At 41.5% G+C, this 24,074-nt stretch overlaps 1 protein-coding gene across 1 annotated transcript in view; it reads right to left on the reverse strand.

The window, feature by feature from the left end:
• The window catches only part of si:dkey-103g5.4, a 162,238-nt gene extending 138,672 nt beyond the window's left edge, over positions 1–23,566 (reverse strand). Inside the window, exons 1-10 of the mRNA XM_034169315.1 lie at positions 23,338–23,566; positions 21,742–21,965; positions 17,850–18,011; positions 15,784–15,963; positions 10,067–10,187; positions 9,894–9,986; positions 2,213–2,429; positions 1,968–2,130; positions 702–890; positions 438–612 (exon numbers count right to left, since the gene is read on the reverse strand). Of these exons, the coding sequence (XP_034025206.1) occupies positions 438–612; positions 702–890; positions 1,968–2,130; positions 2,213–2,429; positions 9,894–9,986; positions 10,067–10,187; positions 15,784–15,963; positions 17,850–18,011; positions 21,742–21,965; positions 23,338–23,440 (1,627 nt within the window). The 5' untranslated portion in view covers positions 23,441–23,566. The remainder of the gene's footprint in view (positions 1–437; positions 613–701; positions 891–1,967; positions 2,131–2,212; positions 2,430–9,893; positions 9,987–10,066; positions 10,188–15,783; positions 15,964–17,849; positions 18,012–21,741; positions 21,966–23,337) is intronic.
• Positions 23,567–24,074: the final 508 nt, after the last annotated feature.

Here is a 24,074-nt window from a genome sequence, read left to right on the forward strand (position 1 = left end):
GACCTTGAGGCCAGTGATTGATATTTAGTACATATGGAGCTTGCCTGTGCAATTCCGGAACCCAGCTAACGTGCGCCACGGTTGGTGGACATCAGTGTGAAAAATTCAAATTTTGACCTTTTATCCCAATGACCTTCACATGTCCTACAGCAAACCCTTTAAAGACAATTTTGGGGTTGACCATCATCTTCATAACAACTTTGTTGGAAATCAACCAAAGGACCTGAGAAGAACAGGGGAACACACTGACAGATAAACCAAAATGTTGACCTTTGATGCCAATGCCGTTAACATTTGCCATAATGAACCCTTAAAGGTCATTCTGTCAAACTACATACAAGTTTGGTGGAAAGTGGCCAAAGCACTTTCAAGGAGTAGTGGATCAGACACACAAATAAAAGTTTCTCAAATGAGACTATGGAGCTACATTACACCACCTGGCTGAATGGACTCATGAGTCATCCTGGCTTGCAGGTTTCGATGCACCTTCCTGAGGGAGATCACCTGTGACCCCTTTGAAGAGTAATCATCCATGTGGTAACCAAGCTGCGTTAGGCGATACTGTGCTCTGATCGGCTCCTTCGCTGGCCACCCGTACTCACGGAACAGGATCTGCACGTAAGCTCAGTTTATGATTTTGAACTTGTGCGTGCGTGTGTGTGTGTGTGTGTGTGTGTGTGTGTGTGTGTGTGTGTTCTCACCAGTAGTGTAACACATAAACAAAGGATAAGTACTGCTCCAAATAGCAGTGTTCCAGTCACCAACCAGTCTGGTCGCAGTAACAGGTTACGTCGCTGACGGATTCCCATCCTGGTCACATGATGAGGAATGGAAGGGAAGAATGGTCCCGGCTCGTAACACTGACCAACTGCAGGCATCACTCGCACGTACTGAGAAAGATCAGGATGACAGGAATTAGTCTGGCTAATACATAGTCCGATCCATAAGTATTTGGACAGTGACACACTTTTGTTTCTGTACACCACCACAATGGAGCTGAAATGAAACAAGATGTGATTGTTGTGTCGGCATTGAGCTTTACTTTTAGTAATTTAACAAAAAATATTGCGTTAATCGTTTAGAAATTAATGTAATTTGTATACACTGGGCAGAGCAGGTAGCCCAGTGGATCGGGAGCTGACCTGCCAATGTGCCATGAGGAAGAGTCATAGTCTAATCTTGCCCTTGATGCTATGAAATCCGGACATGAGCACTAGCACCAACAGGTCTACACGAGCCCATAAGAAATTAGACAAACTAAATATCAGGATTATTTTGAATACAAATCACTAGTTTTCTTAAGACAGATCAAGGGACTGGTCTGTCTGTAAATATGTCTGTAACAGGTAGTTCTCAAAAACTGAAGCAAGAAGGGAAACCACCAAGACACCCACAACAACTCTAACAGACTTGTAGGCTTCTGTTAGAGTTGTCAGGCAATATTGCATGTTCCTTTTATTGCATGACAGGTAATAAAAGGAACTTTTATTGCCTGTCATATTATAGAGCTTCATGGCTGAGTGGAATAGATGTTTTTCTTAAAATGAAAGTTTAATTTCAGCTACAATTTGCCAGAATATACAGGAGACTTGACATAAGATTTATTTCGTTTTCTTCTATGAAAATCCTTCTATATCTGATTCTGAGACACTTCATTATTTTAGCTTGTTGTTAAGTTGGTATCTGTGATTAACAGACATGGCTAGGCAAGCATAGCTAGTCAGCAAGTCGGCAAAATTTCCATCAATAACTCCGTACAGCATGCATATTCAGGTCTGAAATTTTGGGTTGTGATAGATACAGATGATGACCAGGAAACATAATATTTTGGCCCAGTTAGTTTAAATACAAGTGTTGGCACAGTGGGAAACGACAGACACATGCAATATAAGAAGCCTTGTTAATTGCTGGGTCCTGTTGGCAACTAAAGTCTCTGTTGCATGTACGATTCCTTTACATTTGCTTACCATGTGTTTGTGCTGATTGCTGCTCAGGGTAAAAACATAAACTCCAGGCTGGCTGAAGACAACAGAAAAGAAGCCAGGAGGCGTCCAAGACAGAGTTAGCTCGTCTGTTAACTGTCGGAATGAGCCCCAATCAAACTCATAGTTTGTGTTGTACAGGTTTTCGCTGTAAGATATGAAGGAACGTATTTAACAAGTCAGCACAACAAGTCACAAAAAACAGTTGACAAACAAAGGGAAACACTTACACATCGTACTGAGGGTAGTGCTGCATGCTGACAGTGAAGAGCAAAATATCACCAAGATGGAGACACGTTGTGGGGTTCAGAACTCCAGTAAAACCAGTTGTTTCCATCTCTTCCTCAACATTCCTTTTTGCAATCCTGCCACTCAAATTCATTTCTCTTCGACCATGACTGTTATTTTCAACTTTAGGGACCTCCCACTGGACATCAGAATATGTATCTAAGACAAAATGACAAAGAATCTTTATCATTTCCAGTAATCATTTGTCGATTTACAGCACTGAGGTCATGGAGATGATGTAATGCGCAACAGAAACTGGAATCTGCTAGCATCAAATATGGTACAAATCCAAATCAACAGCAGGAAGTCCCAAGTTGAATGCCCTCACCCCAATCATCTTCATATCATATATGAATCAATTAGGGTCAGTTGACAGGATTAGTGTCAGTGCAGCTGGTAACCATGATAAAAACATGCTATTGTTAGATATATTTCTGTGTTTAATGATTATTTTCCATTTTTATTTGTTTTGGTATTAAAGTAGTTATTTTACTTAGGATTGTATTCTTAGTTTCATATACTTTTCTCTGTTATCTGTTGGAATGTGCATGTCTAACTGGATTTAATTGGTTTTAGCACTCAGGACAAAGAGATGCAGATTACATTATAAATCATAAACATCCCGTTATCGCACGGGACAGTGGCAGGGGGTGGGACCTCCCTAGATTGCCCACGGGGACCAATAAGGGAAGGATTTTGTGCAATAAGGTCTGCCTTTGTTACACCCATGGAGTGTTTTATAAAACTGTTTGTCCCTATTGTTCTTGGCTCTTTATGGGCAGATCTCATGTATGAGAGAAGTTCTTGAGAAACCAGACCTGATTTCCATTGTGAGTTTGAATAAATTTAAAATTGTGGAATAGTTCAAGTGTGTATTTTGTGAGGGGCAGTGTACAGAAAGAGTAGGGAGAATAACACTATCTATGTACGTATTACATATCTCCTCCCTCAGCTTTTCCATGTAGCTGAACCTCTTAAAGGTCTCCGTCCTTGAGACATTTGGTGGTGATGGGGTGTGAGTAAAGGAGAATATACTGTACATACAAGTAATACAGCTCCAAGGTGAGCTACCGTGTGGTGCCCAAACCACAGTGTAACTCTGCCATAAAACCAGGTTTAGGAAGATTTGTGCATAGTGTGGACTCTACAAGCAATCCAGACATGAACAAAGTTGAAATCAAAGTTGAAGTGTTGTGTGGGCCGCCAGAAGAGGAGGTACTGCTGGCCCACCACCACAAGATGGCGCCCTGCTTGAAGTGCGGGCTTCAAGCACGAGAGGGCGTCGGAGCGACCGGGAGTGACAGCTGTCACCCATCATCCGTACCAGCTGTCACTCATCCACTACTCATCACCACCACCATAAAGGCCGGACTGCAACTCCACCTCCCCGCCGAGAAATCAGCTACCATTCAGGTAATTTCTCTGCTGAACCTGATTCGAGCATTAGTCTGATCTCTTTTGCAGCCGTTTTCCTGGGACGGATTCCCTGTCTGCTGAGTTGGCGTTTGGTGTGGACTGCGACGGCTTCGCCTCCCACCCCACCCAGATAAGTGGTTGTCTCAGGAGCTGTTTGAGTGTGTTATCGGAGGTGGAGGTTCTCCCTCCTAACTGAACACTGACTGTGGGATTACTGAGTGTGCGAACTCACACTCATCAGTACTGTTTCTGTTCTCTGCCAGCAGTACCGGGTCTGACTGCTGAAGACAGTGGCCACCTGGGGCGCAGGGCTTGGCGGCTCCGGTGTTCTTCAGATCCGTTGGTGGTGGAAGCTGTGTGGCTCTTCTCTCACCAGACGTCTTCTATCTTCGAGCCTGCCCACACGTCACCTTGTGTATAATTGACATTCCACCATATTGGTATTGTCTGTACTTCGTTGTGCGATTCACAACATTAAATTGTTACTTTATGGCTTATCCATTGTCCGTTCATTAACGCCCCCTGTTGTGGGTCCGTGTCACGACACTTTCACAACATGAAGTCTCGTTTGAACCCTGCGTGATATCACGGGATTTGACCACTTATGGGGACCTTCGCTCCCATTGCGCAATATATACACAGCATAACTTCACACAGGAAAATGGTGTAGTTTTGTTTTCGGCTGCAATCATCGAAGCAGTTGAGAAAAGTGTAGTTTTTTCAGTTCCCAGTGGAGAATGGCAAAGAGGCAAATGGGAAAGGTTGTGTCTGTAAATGTTAGCCTACACAGCTAACCAGAGTAGCTTTGTTCTCTCACCTACACAACTGCTTCGACACGTTTGAGCTCCGGGTCATAAACAAATCACAACACATGTTCACTTTCCACCGCATGGTCACTTTTTCTTTGTATTTTACTTTGTTTGCATGTAATTTGCCCAAAATCTCAGAGAAAGCGCCATGTTTCTGTCCCAAGAAGTAGAGAAATTACATCATATCAAATCAAATCAAATCAATTTTATTTATATAGCGCCAAAACACAACAAACAGTTTCCCCAAGGTGCTTTATATTGTAAGGCAAAAGCCATACAATAATTACAGAAAAACCCCAACGGTCAAAACGACCCCCTATGAGCAAGCACTTGGCGACAGTGGGAAGGAAAAACTCCCTTTTAACAGCAAGAAACCTCCAGCAGAACCAGGCTCAGAGAGGGGCAGTCTTCTGCTGAGACTGGTTGGGGCTGAGTGGAGAGAATCAGGAAAAAGACATGCTGTGGAAGAGAGCAGAGATCAATCACCAATGATTAAAAGCAGAGTGGTGCATACAGAGCAAAAAGAGGTGAATAAAAAGAAACAGTGCATCATGGGAAACCCCCCAGCAGTCTAAGTCTATAGCAGCTTAACTAAGGGATGGTTCAGGGTCACCTGATCCAACCCTAACTATAAGCTTTAGCAAAAGGAAAGTTTTAAGCTTAATCTTAAAAGTAGAGAGGGTGTCTGTCTCCCTAATCTTAATTGGGAGCTGGTTCCACAGGAGAGGAGCCTGAAAGCTGAAGGCTCTCCCTCCCATTCTACTCTTACAAACCCTAGGAACTACAAGTAAGCCTGCAGTCTGAGAGCGACGCGCTCTATTGGGGTGATATGGTACTATGAGGTCCCTAAGATAAGATGGGACCTGATTATTCAGAACCTTATAAGTAAGAAGAAGAATTTTAAATTCTATTCTGGAATTAACAGGGAGCCAATGAAGAGAAGCCAATATGGGTGAAATATGCTCTCTCCTTCTAGTCCCTGGCATTTTGAATTAACTGAAGGCTTTTCAGGGAACTTTTAGGACAACCTGATAATAATGAATTACAAGACAAGATACTCCAACTCCCTTACAGAGTTTAGGTAGCTACTCTGCTCTGTGTTGGTATATGACATTAGAGAACATAAAGAAGGAATCATATCCTTAAACCTAGTTACAGCGCTTTCTGAAAGACTTCTAGTGTAATGAAACTTATTCCCCACTGCAGGGTAGTCCATCAGGGTAAATGTAAATGTTATTAAAAAATGATCAGACAAAAGGGAGTTTTCAGGGAATACTGTTAAGTCTTCTATTTCCATACCATAAGTCAGAACAAGATCTAAAATATGATTAAAGTGGTGGGTGGACTCATTTACTTTTTGAGCAAAGCCGATAGAGTCTAATAATAGATTAAATGCAGTGTTGAGGCTGTCATTCTCAGCATCTGTGTGGATGTTAAAATCGCCCACTATAATTATCTTATCTGAGCTAAGCACTAAGTCAGACAAAAGGTCTGAAAATTCACAGAGAAACTCACAGTAACGACCAGGTGGACGATAGATAATAACAAATAAAACTGGTTTTTGGGACTTCCAATTTGGATGGACAAGACTAAGAGACAAGCTTTCAAATGAATTAAAGCTCTGTCTAGGTTTTTGATTATTAATAAGCTGGAATGGAAGATTGCTGCTAATCCTCCGCCCCGGCCCGTGCTACGAGCATTCTGACAGTTAGTGTGACTCGGGGGTGTTGACTCATTTAAACTAACATATTCCTCCTGCTGTAACCAAGTTTCTGTTAGGCAGAATAAATCAATACGTTGATCAATTATTATATCATTTACCAACAGGGACTTAGAAGAAGAGACCTAATGTTTAATAGACCACATTTAACTGTTTTAGTCTGTGGTGCAATTGAAGGTGCTATATTATTTTTCTTTTTGAATTTTTATGCTTAAATAGATTTTTGCTAGTTATTGGTGTCTGGGAGCAGGCACCGTCTCTACGGGGATGGGGTAATAAGGGGATGGCAGGGGGAGAGAAGCTGCAGAGAGGTGTATAAGACCACAGCTCTGCCTCCTGGTCCCAACGCTAGACAGTCACAGTTTGGAGGATCCCAAAAAATTGGCCAGATTTCTAGAAATGAGAGCTGCTCCCTCTAAAGTGGGATGGATGCCGTCTCTCCTAACAAGACCAGGTTTTCCCCCAGAAGCTTTGCCAATTATCAATGAAGCCCACCTCATTTTTTGGACACCACTCAGACAGCCAGCAATTCAAGGAGAACATGCGGCTAAACATGTCACTCCCGGTCTGATTGGGGAGGGGCCCAGAGAAAACAACAGAGTCCGACATTGTTTTTGCAAAGTTACACACCGATTTAATGTTAATTTTAGTGACCTCCGATTGGCGTAACCGAGTGTCATTACTGCCGACGTGAATTACAATCTTACCAAATTTACGCTTAGCCTTAGCCAGCAATTTCAAATGTCCTTCGATGTCGCCTGCTCTGGCCCCCGGAAGACAATTGACAATGGTTGCTGGTGTCGCTAACTTCACATTTCTCAAAACAGAGTCGCCAATAACCAGAGTTTGATCCTCGGCGAGTGTATCGTCGAGTGGGGAAAAACGGTTAGAGATGTGAACGGGTTGACGGTGTACACGGGGCTTCTGTTTAGGGCTACGCTTCCTCCTCACAGTCACCCAGTCAGCCTGCCTTCCCGACTGCACGGGGTCTGCCAGGGGGGAACTAACAGCGGCTAAGCTACCTTGGTCCGCACCGACTACAGGGGCCTGGCTAGCTGTAGAATTTTCCACGGTGCGGAGCCGAGCCTCCAATTCGCCCAGCCTGGCCTCCAAAGCTACGAATAAGCTGCACTTACTACAAGTACCGTTACTGCTAAAAGAGGCCGAGGAATAACTAAACATTTCACACCCAGAGCAGAAAAGTACGGGAGAGACAGGAGAAGCCGCCATGCTAAAACGGCTAAGAGCTAGTAGCTACGCTAAGCTAGCGGATTCCCAAACAGGGAATCCGACACTAGACAGGCTGTGGAGCAGCACAGGTAACGCACAACAACAGTGCTAAAAAATAAAATAAAAATCCACTGGACAGGCTGTGGAGCAGCACAGGCAACGCACGACAACAGTGCTAAAACAAAATAAAAATCCACTAGACAGGCTGTGGAGTAGCACAGGTAACGCACGACAACAGTGCTAAATAAAAATCCACTGGACAGGCTGTGGAGCAGCACAGGTAACGCACGACAACAGTGCTAAAAAAAATAAAAATAAAATAAAAATAAAATCCACTGGACAGGCTGTGGAGCAGCACAGGTAACGCACGACAACAGTGGTAAAAAATAAAATAAAATCCACTAGACAGGCTGTGGAGCAGCACAGGTAACGCACAACAACAGTGCTAAAAAATAAAATAAAATAAAAATAAAAATCCACTGGACAGGCTGTGGAGCAGCACAGGCAACGCACGACAACAGTGCTAAAACAAAATAAAAATCCACTAGACAGGCTGTGGAGCAGCACAGGTAACGCACGACAACAGTGCTAAATAAAAATCCACTGGACAGGCTGTGGAGCAGCACAGGTAACGCACGACAACAGTGCTAAAAAAAATAAAAATAAAATCAAAATCCACTGGACAGGCTGTGGAGCAGCACAGGTAACGCACGACAACAGCGCCAAAAAAAAATAAATAAAATAAAATAAAATGGAGGTGGTCTGTGCAACCATTAAATACTTCATGGCAAAATTATACATACGAGGGTAGGCTGAAAAGTTCTAAGGCCCACCATGAAGTAGTAATGCATTCACTGCATCATAGGGAGCCTTAGAACTTTTCAGCTTACCCTCGTATAACATTCTTGGCAAAATATTCCTTCAGCATCCTTTTGTCAAGGGTTGTGTCTTGCTTGAACTTTTCTCCAGGCCTTTGAGACCTCCTCCAGAAGATTCAACCACAAGACTTATGTGGTAACTTGTAAATAAAAAGAACCACGAAACACCGATATCGAGTTTTCACCTTTATCTGAATTGTAAATATCAAACAAACACATTTCGGTGTCTGAGAGAACCAACGCATGACTCAAGAACATGTAGTCTTCTTCTGTTTAACCCTTGCTGGCAATATTAGTAGTACACATCCATACATTCTAATAGTCATAGAGTGCCACCTACTGGTAATAAGGTACATTGCCCATATTTACTGCATTACAACAACTTATGAGACACATGCCTTCTCTGCCGTGACCATCAGAGGGTGCTGCTGAAATGGTGGCACATTTATTCTGGGACAAAAATTCACCACAAACTGAAAGCATTTGCATTGTTTTTGGTGCCAAACAAGCTTTCAGCTAATGAGCGTCCACCCATTCATCAGATTTCAACCAAGATTTGGCTCTAACAGCTTGACAACTGACAAACCTGTTTGGATCCAGACCCTCTTTTTTGGGCAGATTTAAAAGAGAGACAGAGAGAGCGAGAGAGAGAGTGGCCATGATGGTTGATTTGTCCTCATGATTTCTGGTTGTATTGCTCCATTTCATCCATGTCCATTAGTATTAAAAAAATTTACACAAATTTGGACAAAATGAATGCTGTGTGCGGACAGAAGGCTCTTTCCACGTCTGTACCCATACTTAACTTTGAGCATAAATGAGCCTTTAGTGTTTTATATATAGGGGAGGTGATGGTCTAGTTTTTAAACATTGGTATTGAGACCAGAGGATCCTTAGTTCAAATTCCAGCCTGACCGGAAATTCACTAAGGACCATTGGGCAAGGTCCTTAATCCCAGAGTTGCTCCCAGTGTGTAGTGAGTACCTTGCATGGCAGCACCTTGACATCGGGGTGAATGTGAGGCATTATTTCTGTGAAGGCTCTCAGTTGTCCAGGTGGTTTCCATAGTAGAGAAGCTTGAATCTTCGACTGGACTGGGTTGCTTGACACAAGGATGTTTCGCTTCAAGCAGCCCAGTCCAGTCGAAGATTCAAGCTTCTGTACCATGTGAGGCATTATTATAAAGCGCTTTGAGTGTCTGATGCAGATGAAAAAGCTCTATATAAATGGAGTCCATTTATATTTATAAGTGGGATGTCGTTCAGCCACCTGTATGATTAGGATTTAGCTGACAAAACGACTTACCCACAGACTGACAGAATATCGACCCTGGGAACTTTGGCAGAGTTTCAAGTTAACCTGCATTCACCCAGAATGCTAAACTCAAGGTTACGAGCATATCTAATGGAAACTGGACAAAATTCAATAACCCTTGCACCTGTAAAATGTCTGGTCTTTAACAGTTGAACTCACATGAGTAATCAAACATTCCATATAAGTTGCCAAACTGAAAATGTACTTGCTTTAACATTCCTGTCATTTGATTTAAGACTGCCTCGTGGAAACCAACCTGATGAGGTATTTGTGTCCTTTTCTGGGATGATTGGAAACAGTTCCTTAATTTCCTTCAGGATGCCTCTGGAGAGGCCAAGGAATCCTGCCTCTGCAGTGAGAAAGAAGAAACGGATCAAAGATGCAAAGCCATTGTTTATGAATTGTATATGAGATGGAGTGTGTGCCCACCTGTTGATTGAACAACGTAGACGGGACGTGAAAAATTAGGATGACAGCTGCACAGCAGTGTCCCCTGGGAGTCCCAGTGTTCAAATGGCATCTCCAGCACCCTGCCTGAGACGGCCGACACCTATACACACAATGATACAGTTTACTGTTAATAGGTCAATGTGACAGAGGTTTCTCTTAGAGCTTTCACTTTTGGGGCATGAAGAGGTCTTTGTTGGCTGCTTTGGTGCTCATATTGCACCTCAGACAAGGGGCCTGTGTCGGTGAGTGTACATTGAATTATTACTTGAATTAGTAATAACTGTGTCTGATAATCTGCGGACGTTCATGCTGTTGTACGGTTGCAAATATCTGCTAACGTGTCACCAGTAAAGCTCAATTTGTGACCGTATAACCAGCATGAACGTCCACAAAGCATCAGACACAACAGGGTTATGCCCTAACTATGATGATAGCAGCGTATGGTATGTCTGTATGTGGCAATTTTACACCCAACTCCCCCCATCCCCACCCCATAAGCACCCTGCCCACAGGGTGGGTTTTTGCTAGTAAACAGATGTTATTTTGTAGTGTGGTAGATGCATTGACTTGTGGCACCAGTGCATGCTGCCAGACCATGACTGGAACTGGCCCCTCTCAAAAACATCCTGTCACATACCACCATGTAAATGCCGCATTAGCACGAGTAGCTCAGGGGCAATGATAGAGCTGCACAGGAAACAAGAGCTCTTTTACTAAACTGTCATGTGTATGTGGATGCAAATGGACTTTTCAGATTACTGTATTTTCCTGAATCCTGAGTATAAATTGCACTGGAGTATAACTGCACCTTTTTTCTGCATTATCAGCTCTTTAATTTGGGAATTTTGTGCATTATTTTAGTGTATTTTTTATTATTGGTATTTATTATTTCATTATTGGAAATGATTTTGTTTCATGCTTGAATCCTGGGAAAACCCTGTATAAATAGTCATTACAATTATTATTATTGTTTGTCATAAATGTGTGCAGCCAGCCTGCTCTGTGTGCGTGTGCCTGATCCCGTCAGAGCTCAGAAGCTAATCAGAGTGTGTCCCGGTTAGTACTTGGATGGGAGACCTCTTTGGACGACTGCATCTGTTTCTCCAGGTGAAGCTGGGGTTGTGTCAGGAAGGGCATCCAGTGTAAAACCTGCGCCAGATCCGAATGCGGATCTGTGCTGGATCCACTGTGGTGACCCCCGAACAAATGGGAGCAGGTGAACAACAACATAAGAAATGTATGATTTTTAAGTCGTGGGACCTCCCATACTAGACAAAAAAAAAAAAACACGACTTGTACTCTAGAAAATACGGTAATCTGATATTTTGGCACAGTCTTTGTTTAATGTTTGAGGTGTGTCACCCTGACATCCCTGATACATATTGTACAGCGATGCACTGACCTGCCATTCAGCCGGAGCACTCCCACGCCTCTCTCCCTGTCACTGTCATCATAAATTGAGTTAGTCATTACTGTGTAGAAAAATGGTGAAGGTGTTCTTTCTTCTGAAGTACCTCTGTTGACTTTCCCTGTCCAAATGACTAGGATGTGCCAGCAGCCTGGGAGATTTATCCATGATGGCAACACTTAAAATGAGCTACAGAGGTGTAATTCAGGCAGGCCTATCAGAGAGCGGGAATACGTCACCTCAGTACCGCCAAGGTTCATATGTTCAAGACGGTATTGCAAACAAAATGACAAATATCACTGTGCAAGTTTTGTGTATGTCTGTCTGTCTGAAGAATAAATCCAATCCAATCCACTTTATTTATATAGCACATTTAACAACAAAGACGTTCCAAAGTGCTGCACATACAGCAGAATCACGATAGATAAAACCCCAATAGTCAAGAAATAAATTAAAAATAAGAAAATTAACAATAAAAATAACTAAAATGTGCAAGATAAATAAATACATAACATACAGCATACAAAAGATAAAACCAATAAAATCTACCAAAATAAAAACAAAACCAATAAAACAGGACCACACAACTCACGCAGTGTAAAAAAAAAAAGAATGAATCAAGAAAAGGGTAAATATTGGCAAATAGAAAACCAAAGGAATGGATGAATGAATATATAATGTTTTGTAGATCAGTTATGGTTTTGGTTTTGGTTAGAGTTGGGTTACGGATGAACGAATGGGTAACATTTCACACTAACGGTACAGTAATTAACAATTAATGGATTGATAAGCATTAACTAACAGTGATTTACATGTTAACCATGTTTACTAATCATTTATGAATGGTGTTCATGTTAACATAGACATTCATTTATGCATAATTTAATAATATATAAAGATACTAAACATCATTATTAGAGTATTAATTAGCATGAACTGTTAGGTAATGATTATTACTGTATTAACTTACGTCAGTTAATGCAGCCTTATTGAAAAGTGTTACTAAGCTTGCACTTCCAGATTTCGAGACGTTTTCCTACATCTTCTTTTTAATGGTTGTCCTCTTTTTTAATGTGTTTTTTGCACTAAACAATGATGCACTCATAATTTTGTTTTATGCTTAGCTTACAGTGACAATAAAGGCATGCATTCATTTATTACCAAGGAATGAATTAAGCTTTTTGGCACAGTTGATTAGTGGATAGGGTTACTGATGGGTTATGATTAGGGTTTGGTTTGGGTAATGTTGGATTAGGGTATGGATGGGTTATGAGTGGCAGTTGTTTAGGGTATGGTAAGGTTTGGGTAATGGTTGGATTAGGGTATGGATGGATTATGAGTGGGAGTTGTTTAGGGTTATGGTAAAGTTTGGGTTTAGTTCGGGGGGTTATGAGTGGGGGTTGTTTAGGGTTATGGTAAGGTTTGGGTAATGGTTGGATTAGGGTATGGATAGGTTATGAGTGGGGGTTGTTTAGGGTTATAGTAAGGTTAGGATTTGCTTTGGGTAATGGTTGGATTAGGGTATGGATGGGTTATGAGTGGGGGTTGTTTAGGGTTACGGTAAGGTTTAGGTAATGGTTGGATTAGGATATGGATAGGTTATGAGTGGGAGTTGTTTAGGGTTATGGTAAGGTTTGGTTAGAGTTTAGTTTGGGTATTGGTTAGATTAGGATTATGGATGGGTTACAAATGGGAGTTGTTTAGGTCTATGGTAAGGTTTGGTTAGAGTTTACTTTGGGTATTGGTTAGATTAGGGTTATGGATGGGTTACGAATGAGAGTTGTTTAGGTCTATGGTAAGGTTTGGTTAGAGTTTAGTTTGGGTATTGGTTAGATTAGGGTTATGGATGGGTTACGAATGGGAGTTGTTATGGTAAGGTTTGGGATAGGGTTTAGTTCAGGTAATGGTTGGATTAGGGTATGGATGGGTTATGAGTGGGAGTTGTTTAGGGTTATGGTAAGGATTGGGTTAGGGTTTAGTTTGGGTAATAGTTGGATTAGGGTATGGATAGGCTATGAGTGGGAGTTGTTTAGGGTTATGGTAATATTAGGGTTAGGGTTTAGTTCAGGTAATGGTTGGATTAGGGTTATGGATGGGTTATGAATGGGAGTATCTTAGGGTTATCGTATGATTTGGTTTGAATTAGGGTTTGGTGAGGTTATGGTTTGTTAGGAATAGGGGCTAATTTTTGGGTTTCAGTTGGGCTTCCCCACGGCTTCTCTCTTTTGTCTATTACTTTATTCCTGTTACTTCTTTCCTCCTGTCTTCTTCAACAGACAGCCTGTCTGTCAGAGAAAATATGCAACAATCTTCACTTTGGAATTCCATACAGTGCAGCTATGTGCAACAATCAACAGGCAAAAACATTAAATAATGAACATTTACCATTGCATGTGCTTGTGTTACCACTGTACACAATGTTTACTCCAGTATCATGTAGTTTTATCTTATTTATCATAACCTGATTCAGCACTGTTCATTACTGCAGGACTTAATGGTGCCCAATTGGGAAGGGACTGACAGGTGTAGGAGGATGTGTGGCTAATACAACCCCTGGCAAAAATTATGGAATCACCAGCCTCTGAGGATGTTCATTCAGTTGTTTAATTTTGTAGAAAAAAAGCAGATCACAGACATGACACAAAACTAAAGTCATTTCAAATGGCAACTTTCTGGCTTTAAGAAACACTATAAGAAATCAAGAAAAAAAGATTGTGGCAGTCAGTAATGGTTACTTTTTTAGACCAAGCAGAGGAAAAAAATATGGAATCACTCAATTCTGAGGAAAAAATTATGGAATCACCCTGTAAATTTTCATCCCCAAAACTAACACCTGCATCATATCAGATCTGCTCGTTAGTCTGCATCTAAAAAGGAGTGAACACACATTGGAGAGCTGTTGCACCAAGTGGACTGACATGAATCATGGCTCCAACATGAGAGATGTCAATTGAAACAAAGGAGAGGATTATCAAACTCTTAAAAGAGAGTAAATCATCATGCAAAGTTGCAAAAGATGTTGGTTATTCGCAGTCAGCTGTGTCTAAACTCTGGACCAAATACAAACAACATGGGAAGGTTGTTAAAGGCAAACATACTGGTAGACCAAGGAAGACATCAAAGCGTCAAGACAGAAAACTTAAAACAATATGTCTCAAAAATCAAAAAATGCACAACAAAACAAATGAGGAACGAATGGGAGGAAACTGGAGTCAATGTCTGAGACCGAACTGTAAGAAACCGCCTAAAGGAAATGGGATTTACATACAGAAAAGCTAAACCAAAGCCATCATTAACACCTAAACAGAAAAAAAAACAAGGTTACAATGGGCTAAGGAAAAGCATTCGTGGACTGTGGATGACTGGATGAAAGTCATATTCAGTGATGAATCTCGAATCTGCATTGGGCAAGGTGATGATGCTGGAACTTTTGTTTGGTGCCGTTCCAATGAGATTTATAATGATGACTGCCTGAAGAGAACATGTAAATTTCCACAGTCATTGATGATATGGGGCTGCATGTAAGGTAAAGGCACTGGGGAGATGGCTGTCATTACATCATCAATAAATGCACAAGTTTACGTTGATATTTTGGACAATTGAAAGGATGTTTGGGGATGTTTCAAGATGATAATGCATCTTGCCATAGAGCAAAAACTGCGAAAACATTCCTTGTAAAAAGACACATAGGGTCAATGTCATGGCATAGGGTCAATGTCAACGAGTAGATCTGATTTGATGCAGGTGTTAGTTTGGGGGATGAAAATTTACAGGGTGATTCCATAATTTTTTCCTCAGAATTGAGTGATTCCATATTTTTTTCTTCTGTTGGTCTAAAAAAGTAACCGTTACTGACTGACACAATCTTTTTTTCTTGATTTCTTATAGTGTTTCTTAAAGCCAGAAAGTTGTCATTTGAAATTACTTTAGTTTTGTGTCATATCTGTGATCTGCTTTTTTTCTACAAAATTAAACAACTGAATGAACATCCTCTGAGGCCGGTGATTCCATAATTTTTGCCAGGGGTTGTATCTAAAAGCCAGCCCACTGTTTAGCCAAGTCTGTGTCTAGGTGCATTAGTTTTTAAACCATAAAACTTTTGTGTTCATGTGAAAATTATTCAGTTGCACATTACAGGTATTGTAGAGCAATCTGAGTCTTAATAAAGGTACGTGCACCCTTAAATGCCCTTCTGGTTGACTTTGTTCTTTTATGCATTAATATGGTTGTTAATGTAACCAATGTACTTTTGTCTCTTTGGGAGACATCTGCAGGTGTGTTTGCTCACCTGACTTTCACCATTCCACACTAGCTCCATTTCACCGTTAAAGCGGCACTGGAGTTTGAGCTTCGTGTTTGAACTTCTCCTGCACAGGCCTCCACACACAGCTCTGCCTGCAGGCTGTCTGCAGACACACAGGCCCAGCTCACCATTATAACCCTGATAGTCCTCTGCAGATCTGCACACCTATAGGATTGAAACCATTTTTAAGATACACTCAACTCAGAACATTTGAATACATTTTTTTATTTTTTTTTTGGGGGGGGGGGGGTTGTTTGTTTATTTGTTTAAAGAATGATCAAGCTTATGTGGTATATCTTTTTAGAAAACCTTACACAACAACAAATCAGAATGCATTACATTTTTTCAGAGGCGGGGATGGTGTGGTCATCTTGAATTTTTTACAAAATATTAACCCTCAAATACCGTTTTCACAGTATTTCTACAGATGGATTACTCATGATTATGATCCCAGCGGCAAAATTGCAATTTGAGGGCAAGGAATTCAAAAATACTAATTATATGAAAAAAGATTGTCAATGACATATATATTAGATAACATCTTAAAATTTTTAATTGACATAACTGAATTTTTAAGTTTCAAATAATATAGAATCACTATTCTTGTGGTCAAAATAACATTTCTGGGTGTAAGTGCTAGAATGAGTGACAATACTAGATTTTACAGAGGTACCAACCTTCAGTGATGCCATATCCTAATGATGGAACAAAGAAAGACGTGCAACATTTTTGAGAATAGACTGTGGCCGTATATTCTCTAGTAGCCACCTTTAACTTTTAAAAATAATACTGACAGAAAAATCATGATAATATCCCTTCGTTTGAGTAGTGACTGTTGCTGGAAAAATTATCCATATAAAACAATCACATGATTCCAACACATTATGTATCCAAACTACAATAAAAAAGTCAACAAATTCTTGCTTATAAACAACGTTTAGCAGCACTAAAGATCTGTAGAAAACCTCTGCCTAACATGCTTAAAAGCTTGCTAATCAATAAATGTAGTGTAGTGTAAGTTCTGCCAGGAAGACTCAGATTTCAAAGGTTTCACACCTAATCAGTAACAGCTGTAATTGCAAATAGGAAGCAGCCAGTCCATCTTTCAGTCATCAACTCACAACCAAAAAGAAACCTACACTTTATTTAAAAATGTCAGTTCTAACTTACCTCTCTGCGACTTGCAGTGGCTGACCTGAACGCTACCTCCTCCACCTCGCTGACACCAGTCGGCCCATCTCTGACACCCGGGGGTAGGCTCTGCCCCTGCCTCCTTCTGACAACAGGATTCAAGATGTACATACCCCTACATCGTCGTGACTGGGACCTCCACCAAAGACTGTTCCAACATTGTGTACAGTATCACTGAGGATCAGGTTTCTTGGTCACATAGGAGCCACAATATCAAGGTCATTTACAGCTCTGTTATTGATCAGTTATGTTGATTTCTAATCAGAACTATTGCATTTATTGCCCAAAAATTGTAGGTTTAGCCACTGAATCATATTGGTAATTAATTTAGGAAACATGATACTGAGAAATGAGTATTTGAATGTGAACATTTTAAGAAAAGCATGATCACCATAATGACTTTCAGAAAAATGGAATTACACATTTTCTGATTTCTTTCTGTGCTGGGTTTTTGAGCTGTCATAATCCCCCCCAAAAAATTAATGAACTCAAGCACCTGCACAAATTGAACTGGATAAATTGCGTCAGATTGTTTTTGGTGTGGAACTTGGTGAAAGGTTATTTGTACTAGTGGATACTACGAAAGGCAGTGACAAAAATAAACAATGCTTGGGGCTAATCAATGATTAGTTTGTCATAGAAACTATTTATGGTCAAATATTAAACAGGCTTCACACAAGCATTTTCTTAATAGATATCTGTTCTATTTTTCTGTCTTTTGTGGAAATAAATCCAGTCGTTTCTGTCAATTCATGCCATTTTCTCACTATCCAAACAAATCTTTATAAAACTGTCAGTGAGTTTTGGAGTGTTAAAAGTAATTACCTTTGCTCTACTTTTTTGTGTGTGTTTGCACAAACCTGGTGGCTGCAGTGAAGTGACCACTGATATCTATCCAGACAGTGTCCATACTGAGAACGTGTTTTTCCATCTCTGCAGATGTCATACAGCTTGTGTGCACACACGTGTCCATTGTTGGAAGAATGGTAGTCCAGAGTGCACTGGCAGAGACCATCACTGGTCTAGACAGAAAATAAAACTGAATTGTCATATACATTATACATTGTAAGTAAGTCACTTCAGCTGCTCCCTTGTTTGCACTCAGGGTCGCCACAGCAAATCCGAGGTGGATCTGTATGTTGAATTGGCACACGTTTTACGTTGGATGCCCTTCCTGGTGCAACTCCACGTTACATGGAGAAATGTGGCAGGGGTGGAGTTTGAGCCGGGAACCTTCCGCACTGAAACCAAGTTTTTCTCTGCCCACTTACTTCAATTAAGGGTCACGGGGGGTTGGAGAAAACCCCAGCAGTCATACCCTGGACAGGACGCCAGTCTACATATAGACAAACACATTCACACACACCTACGGTCAATTTAAAATTACCAATTTACCTAATCTGTATGTCTTCGAATGTAGGTAGCAGAGCACGTCGAGGGAACCCACACAAACATGGGGAGAACATCCAAATGCCACACTGAATGGACCAGGCGGGAAGCAATCCGATGACCATCTTGCTGTGAGACAACAGTGCCAAACACTAAGCCACCGTGTTGCCTCATATACACTATGCAATACAGAATCAGAATCGCCTTTATTGTCATTGTAATTTGCACTGCAACGAGATTTGAGTCTAACTCCAGAAAGGTGCTTTCCGTGGTGCAAGTAATTTTTAGCCAAATAAAAGATAGTGAAATTTAACGTGAATTATTTGGAGTATATGTACAACTAATATAAACATAAGGTAAAATAAAATAACGTGGACCACGTAAAATGTAAAACGAGAATTATATACAACTGTGGAATCATACTGCACGGGAATATTGCACATGGTTTACAGATATTGCACAAGAAACTTGAAAGGTGCTGATTAGAGTGATTTGTTATTGTTCAGAGCAGTGATCGCTCTGGGCAGAAAGCTGTCCCTGAGTCTGTTTGTCCTAGTTTTGATTGACCTATACCGTCGGCCGGATGGTAGTAGGTCAAACAGGTGGTTGCTGGGGTGGGATGTGTCTTTGCTGATGCTGGTAGCTCTGCTGAGGTAGCGAGAGCTGGTAATGTCTTCCAGGCTGGGCAGAGAGCAACCATTGATCCCCTGGGCCATTTTCCTCACCCTCTGCAGCGCTCTCCTGTCTGCTACTGAGCACCCCCATACCACGCTGTGATGCAGTATGTCAGGATGCTCTTGATGGTGGCTCTGTAGAACAACACCAGCAGCTTCTCCTCCAGATTGTTTCTCCTGAGAACCCTCAGGAAGTGGAGTTGCTGCTGGGCTTTCCTCACCTCTGCTGTGGTGTTGGCAGTCCAGGAGAGGCTATCAGAGAGCTGCACTCCCAGGAACCTGATGGAGCTGACCCTTTCCACACAGTCCCCTTGGATGTGGAGCGGGGCTGGGTCAGCCCTGTTCTTCCTGAAGTCCAGGATTATTTCTTTTGTTTTTGTGGTGTTCAGCAGCAGGTTGTTAGCTGAACACCACACTGTCAGTCGATTGACCACATCTCTGTAGTCAGTCTCATCCACCCTTAGATGAGCCCAATCATGGTGGTATCATCCGCAAACTTTATGATGGTGTTTGTGGGATGGAGCAGTCGTGAACATGAGGGGGCTCAATACACAGCCTTGAGGGGGAACCGGTGCTGAGTGTGATGGTGGAGGAAATGTGGGGGCCAAGTTTCACGGACTGTGGGCGGTTTGTGAGGACGTCCTTGATCTACTGGCAGATGAGGGTGGAGATGCCCAGATGTGTCAGTTTCTGGACCAGGATCTCCTGGATGATGTGGTTGAAGGCTGAGCTGAAGTCCAGGAGAGCATCCTCACATAGCTCCCCTGGTGCTCCAGGTGGCTCAGCGCGGTGTGGAGCGCTGTGGTGATAGAGTCCTCTGTGGAGCGGTTTGCCCTGCAGGCAAACTGGTGGGGGTCCAGAGTGGGAGGCAGACAGGCTCTGATGTGCTGAGAGACCAGTCTTTCAAAGAACTTCATGACCACAGGTGCAAGTGCAACAGGCCTGTAGTCATTTATGCTCTCCACTGCTGACTTCTTTGGGACTGGAATGATGGTGGAGGATTTGAGGCAGAGTGGAGTGATGGCCTGTGACAGGGACAGGTTAAAGATGAGGGTGAAAACTCCAGCCAGTTGGTCAGCACACGCTTTGAGTACCTTTCCAGGCATACCATCGGGGCCGGCTGCCTTCCTGGGATTCACCGCCTTCAGGACACATCTCACTTCGTGTTCTTGAAGTGTTAGTGTGCTAGTGCTGGAGGGTGGTGGATGTGGAGTTGCTGCTGGGTTGTCTGCTTCGAAGCGGGCAAAGAAGCGGTTCAGCTCCTCTGCCAGCGAGGCATCAGACCTAGCATTTCCTGGGTTGCTGCTTCTGTAGTTGGTTATATGATTTATTCCCTGCCACATCCTTCTGGGGTCATTTATAGCAAAGTGGTCCTCTATCTTTTTCTTGTAGGCAGCCGTGGCCTCTCTGATGCCTCTTTTCAGATTGGACCTGGCCGCGCTGTACAGGGCCCTGTCCAAATATACTTGAAAAGCTGAGTCAGCAACATAATTGTGTCTGCATCATTAGCCTTTGAGCTCAGGAGACATTTGTAAAGAGCTATTGGTTTCATGAGGTCACTGGGTAGAGGTTTGGCAATGCCAATATTGGTGCAGGATAACAAAGATCCAAGTCTCAAGGGTCCTGGTAGCCCCTGTTGTACTGTATGGTTGTGAGAGCTGGACACTAATCAGTGGCGTAAGGCGATGACTAGATATTTTTGTTAAGCAATCTTTCGGAAGAACCTTGGGTACAATGGGAATGACTTTGTTTCAAATGAATGGTATGAGGAGTATCACTTGCATTGTGAGGGAACATCAGCTACAGTATTTTGGCAATGCAGCCGTTTTCTCTGTCCATGATCTAGCACACAGGTGCCTCATTGTTGATGATCCCAGCAGATGAAGAAAGCCAAGGGGACACTCACATTTTACCTGGCTCTCAAAGGACATCTGGGACCTGGGGTGATTACATGGTGTGAGGGTTGCAGAGATACACAGTACTAGCCCGTGTTCTCTGACCTGACCCACTACTCTCTCCTTCTGCCTTGTGATTGTCTAAGCAGATTAATCCAGGTTGAGGGGGGGAAAATATGGCAAAATTCATGTGTACTAGCAATCTCATTTACAAATCTGTGATGTTTGCAGCTATCACCATGCAATGCTTTGACTTTTCAAGGATTAAATGTGTACACCTGCAGGAAGATTAACACACAAGCTGTGTGTCATAATAAATGCAAGGCATGGTTCACTAACTGAATTTGACCCTCAGGCCAGCAATTTGAAGCCTCTGAAGTAAAGTCTGGTGAAGATACTGTATTAAAAGCTGCATTTCTAATTAATGTTTTGGCCATTATTCTTTCCGTCTATTTTTTTATTTTGGCCTTCTTTCCATTCCCTTCTTAATCCATTCATTTATATTGTCATTACTACCTACAGAGGCACGAAGGCAGCACTGAGACGAAAGAATCACATTTCCCTATTATGCACTGATGAGTGAAGGGTTCAGTACCCCTAAAATAGACCAGGAAACCAGAGCCTGATGTGAAGGAATTTGATACGAGGTCTTTCAGCTTCAAGCTGCAGATTGTTCCTCCTACATTTTCTCAGAAAGATAACAATGCGCAGAATGTCTCCCAGAAGAGACACAAAGAAAACTCACACAATCTTTTTAATACTGTGAAAATAAATGAGTTAATCTAATATGTGACCTGGAAAATCTGCCCTTCTCCTGGACATATGCAGGTGTCCTGACCCACAAGCAGCTGATGAGCCACAGGACCACATGGGAGAGGGGCAATCATTTCTGGTCGAGGACAGTAGTGCTGAGGAGGACACTTCAGACAGCCATCTATAGACACAGAACCAGCAGATGGTCCATAGGTTCCTTTAGGACAAGGGACTGGAGTGATGCTCTCCAGTGGGCAGTAGAACCCTAATGGAAACAATAACAAGTATCTTTTTTTTAAGGTGGAGTTGCTAAATATACTCCTAAATCAACAATAAAGTTCCAGTAGGTTGTAATACAATAGCAGATAGTACAAATACACACTCCCTTCACATAATATGGAATTCATTATCAGCTACTGCTAGCAATATGTGCTACCTGCTATCTAGCAAGCCTTAGCCACTATCGCTGTCCATGCTAACATATGTGCTCATGTTACATATTATTTTATATAGTTTTGTCTAACCATTATTAACTGTTCTAAAATTTATACCTATTCAGTTGTAATATCATATACACTCCCTTTACTTAATTTTTATTCATGACTGGCTAGTGGTCATGCTAGAACTGCGCACTAGCTGCTATCTAGCATGCTTCAGCCACTGTCCATTTCCATGCTATATTACATTACATGTTATTATGTATAAAGTGTTCCACAAACAAATCTATAACTAACTACTACAGTCAGTTGTCAGAAAATCAGATACACTCCCTTTACCTAATTGTAAATGTATTAGTGGGTAGCCACTTAAAGCTAGTTAATATATGTGTTTTAGTAACTTTTTTGTACAGTTTTCATTCAAATATATTTAAGTCATACCATTTTAGCACCTTAATAACATTTTTATCAATTATTTTGAAAGCTAATTGACAAGATCAATGAAATGGCTTTTTCAGCAAAGATTTTATACAGTTTTCAGTCAAATATATGCAACTCATACTGTTTTAACACTATAATAGCATTTTTTATCAGTTTATTTATTTGAAAAGCTAACTCATAAGTTCAACTAAATGGTACTGTCTGTGGCATGTATTGCTAATATTAACTTTATAGTGTCAATCTAATGTACCGCTGATGTCCATGTTTTAGATAGCACTTTATGCAATATAATACATGAAATTATGCATGTTTGATAGAAATATATCAATGTGTGAAGAATAGTATTTTCTATCAAAATATCAAAGCTTTTGGCATGTAATTTCAAACAACTAATCATTTCAATTCACATACTGTATGTATGTAAATGCCAACCTCTTTTAGCCTCATTTTGATGAAAATGCACTTTTCTAAAATATCTCTCCACTATAACAACAGGTAAACAAATGCAAGAGCACAAATGTCACATTCCACAAAATCTGTAAATACAGTACATCAAAATTAAAAGTGCTCCAAACTTAGATATAAATGGCATGCAAGTCACATACCTTTGTAATGTCTTACAGAAATGAATAAGATCCCTTAATTGGCCTTTTGGGCCACTGATCATGTAATTCTATATTTTTATAATATTTAAACCTTGTGATTTTGCTCAGATGCAATCTTTTTTTCTTTTTTTAATGTTTTTTGTGAATGGCTTACCTGGGTGGCAGGTCTTCCGCTCCTGAATGTGTTGACTAAAATTGTTTCCGTTAGCCAAAGTAAGTAGCACAGAAGCGCACAACCATTTGTTGCCCCAAAGCATTTTGAATATGTTCACTCAAAACCAAAACCTATTCCAGACTGATGATAACATTTTAAACTCTTCTCCCAGGATGTGTAACCTCTATTGGCCATGTTGTTGTTGAAGCAGAGCTATCCAACTTCCTCATCTTTTTGATAAATGTGTCTTCTCTGCTGTATGCCGCCACATGAGCTGACGGTACACAGAGCTGTTAGCTACAGACTGGCTGGTTCTTGGGCACATCTTTCACTGGCCATCTGAATGATTTATGCCTCCTGTGAGGTACGGTAACAGTGACAGTGGAGGAGCTGGCTGAAACAGAAAGTAAGAGCCTGGGTCATGTTGCTGCATTTGTTCTTCTCAACCCTACCATGAAACTGATTAATGATTTGGCTCACAGTGCAGTTCAGCACAGCTTTGCTTTCCACTCTTCTGAATGTGACATGTCTCAAAAAAGCTGATGAATTCATTTAATTCACAAAGAGCAATCTCAAACAGACGTGCCACTGTCAGGATAGAAGGAAAGGTCAGGTCAGCTCTGGCGCCATGTACTGGTCCCAAGACCGGCCCCTGTGAATTTGTAGACTCCGGCTGTAATAGGACTGGACTTATGGACTGAACACCACAACTTTTTTACTCTTGTTGGACTGTGGAG

This window comes from Thalassophryne amazonica, chromosome 4 (genome assembly GCF_902500255.1).
Source record: "Thalassophryne amazonica chromosome 4, fThaAma1.1, whole genome shotgun sequence".
NCBI classification, from domain to species: Eukaryota; Metazoa; Chordata; class Actinopteri; order Batrachoidiformes; family Batrachoididae; genus Thalassophryne; species Thalassophryne amazonica.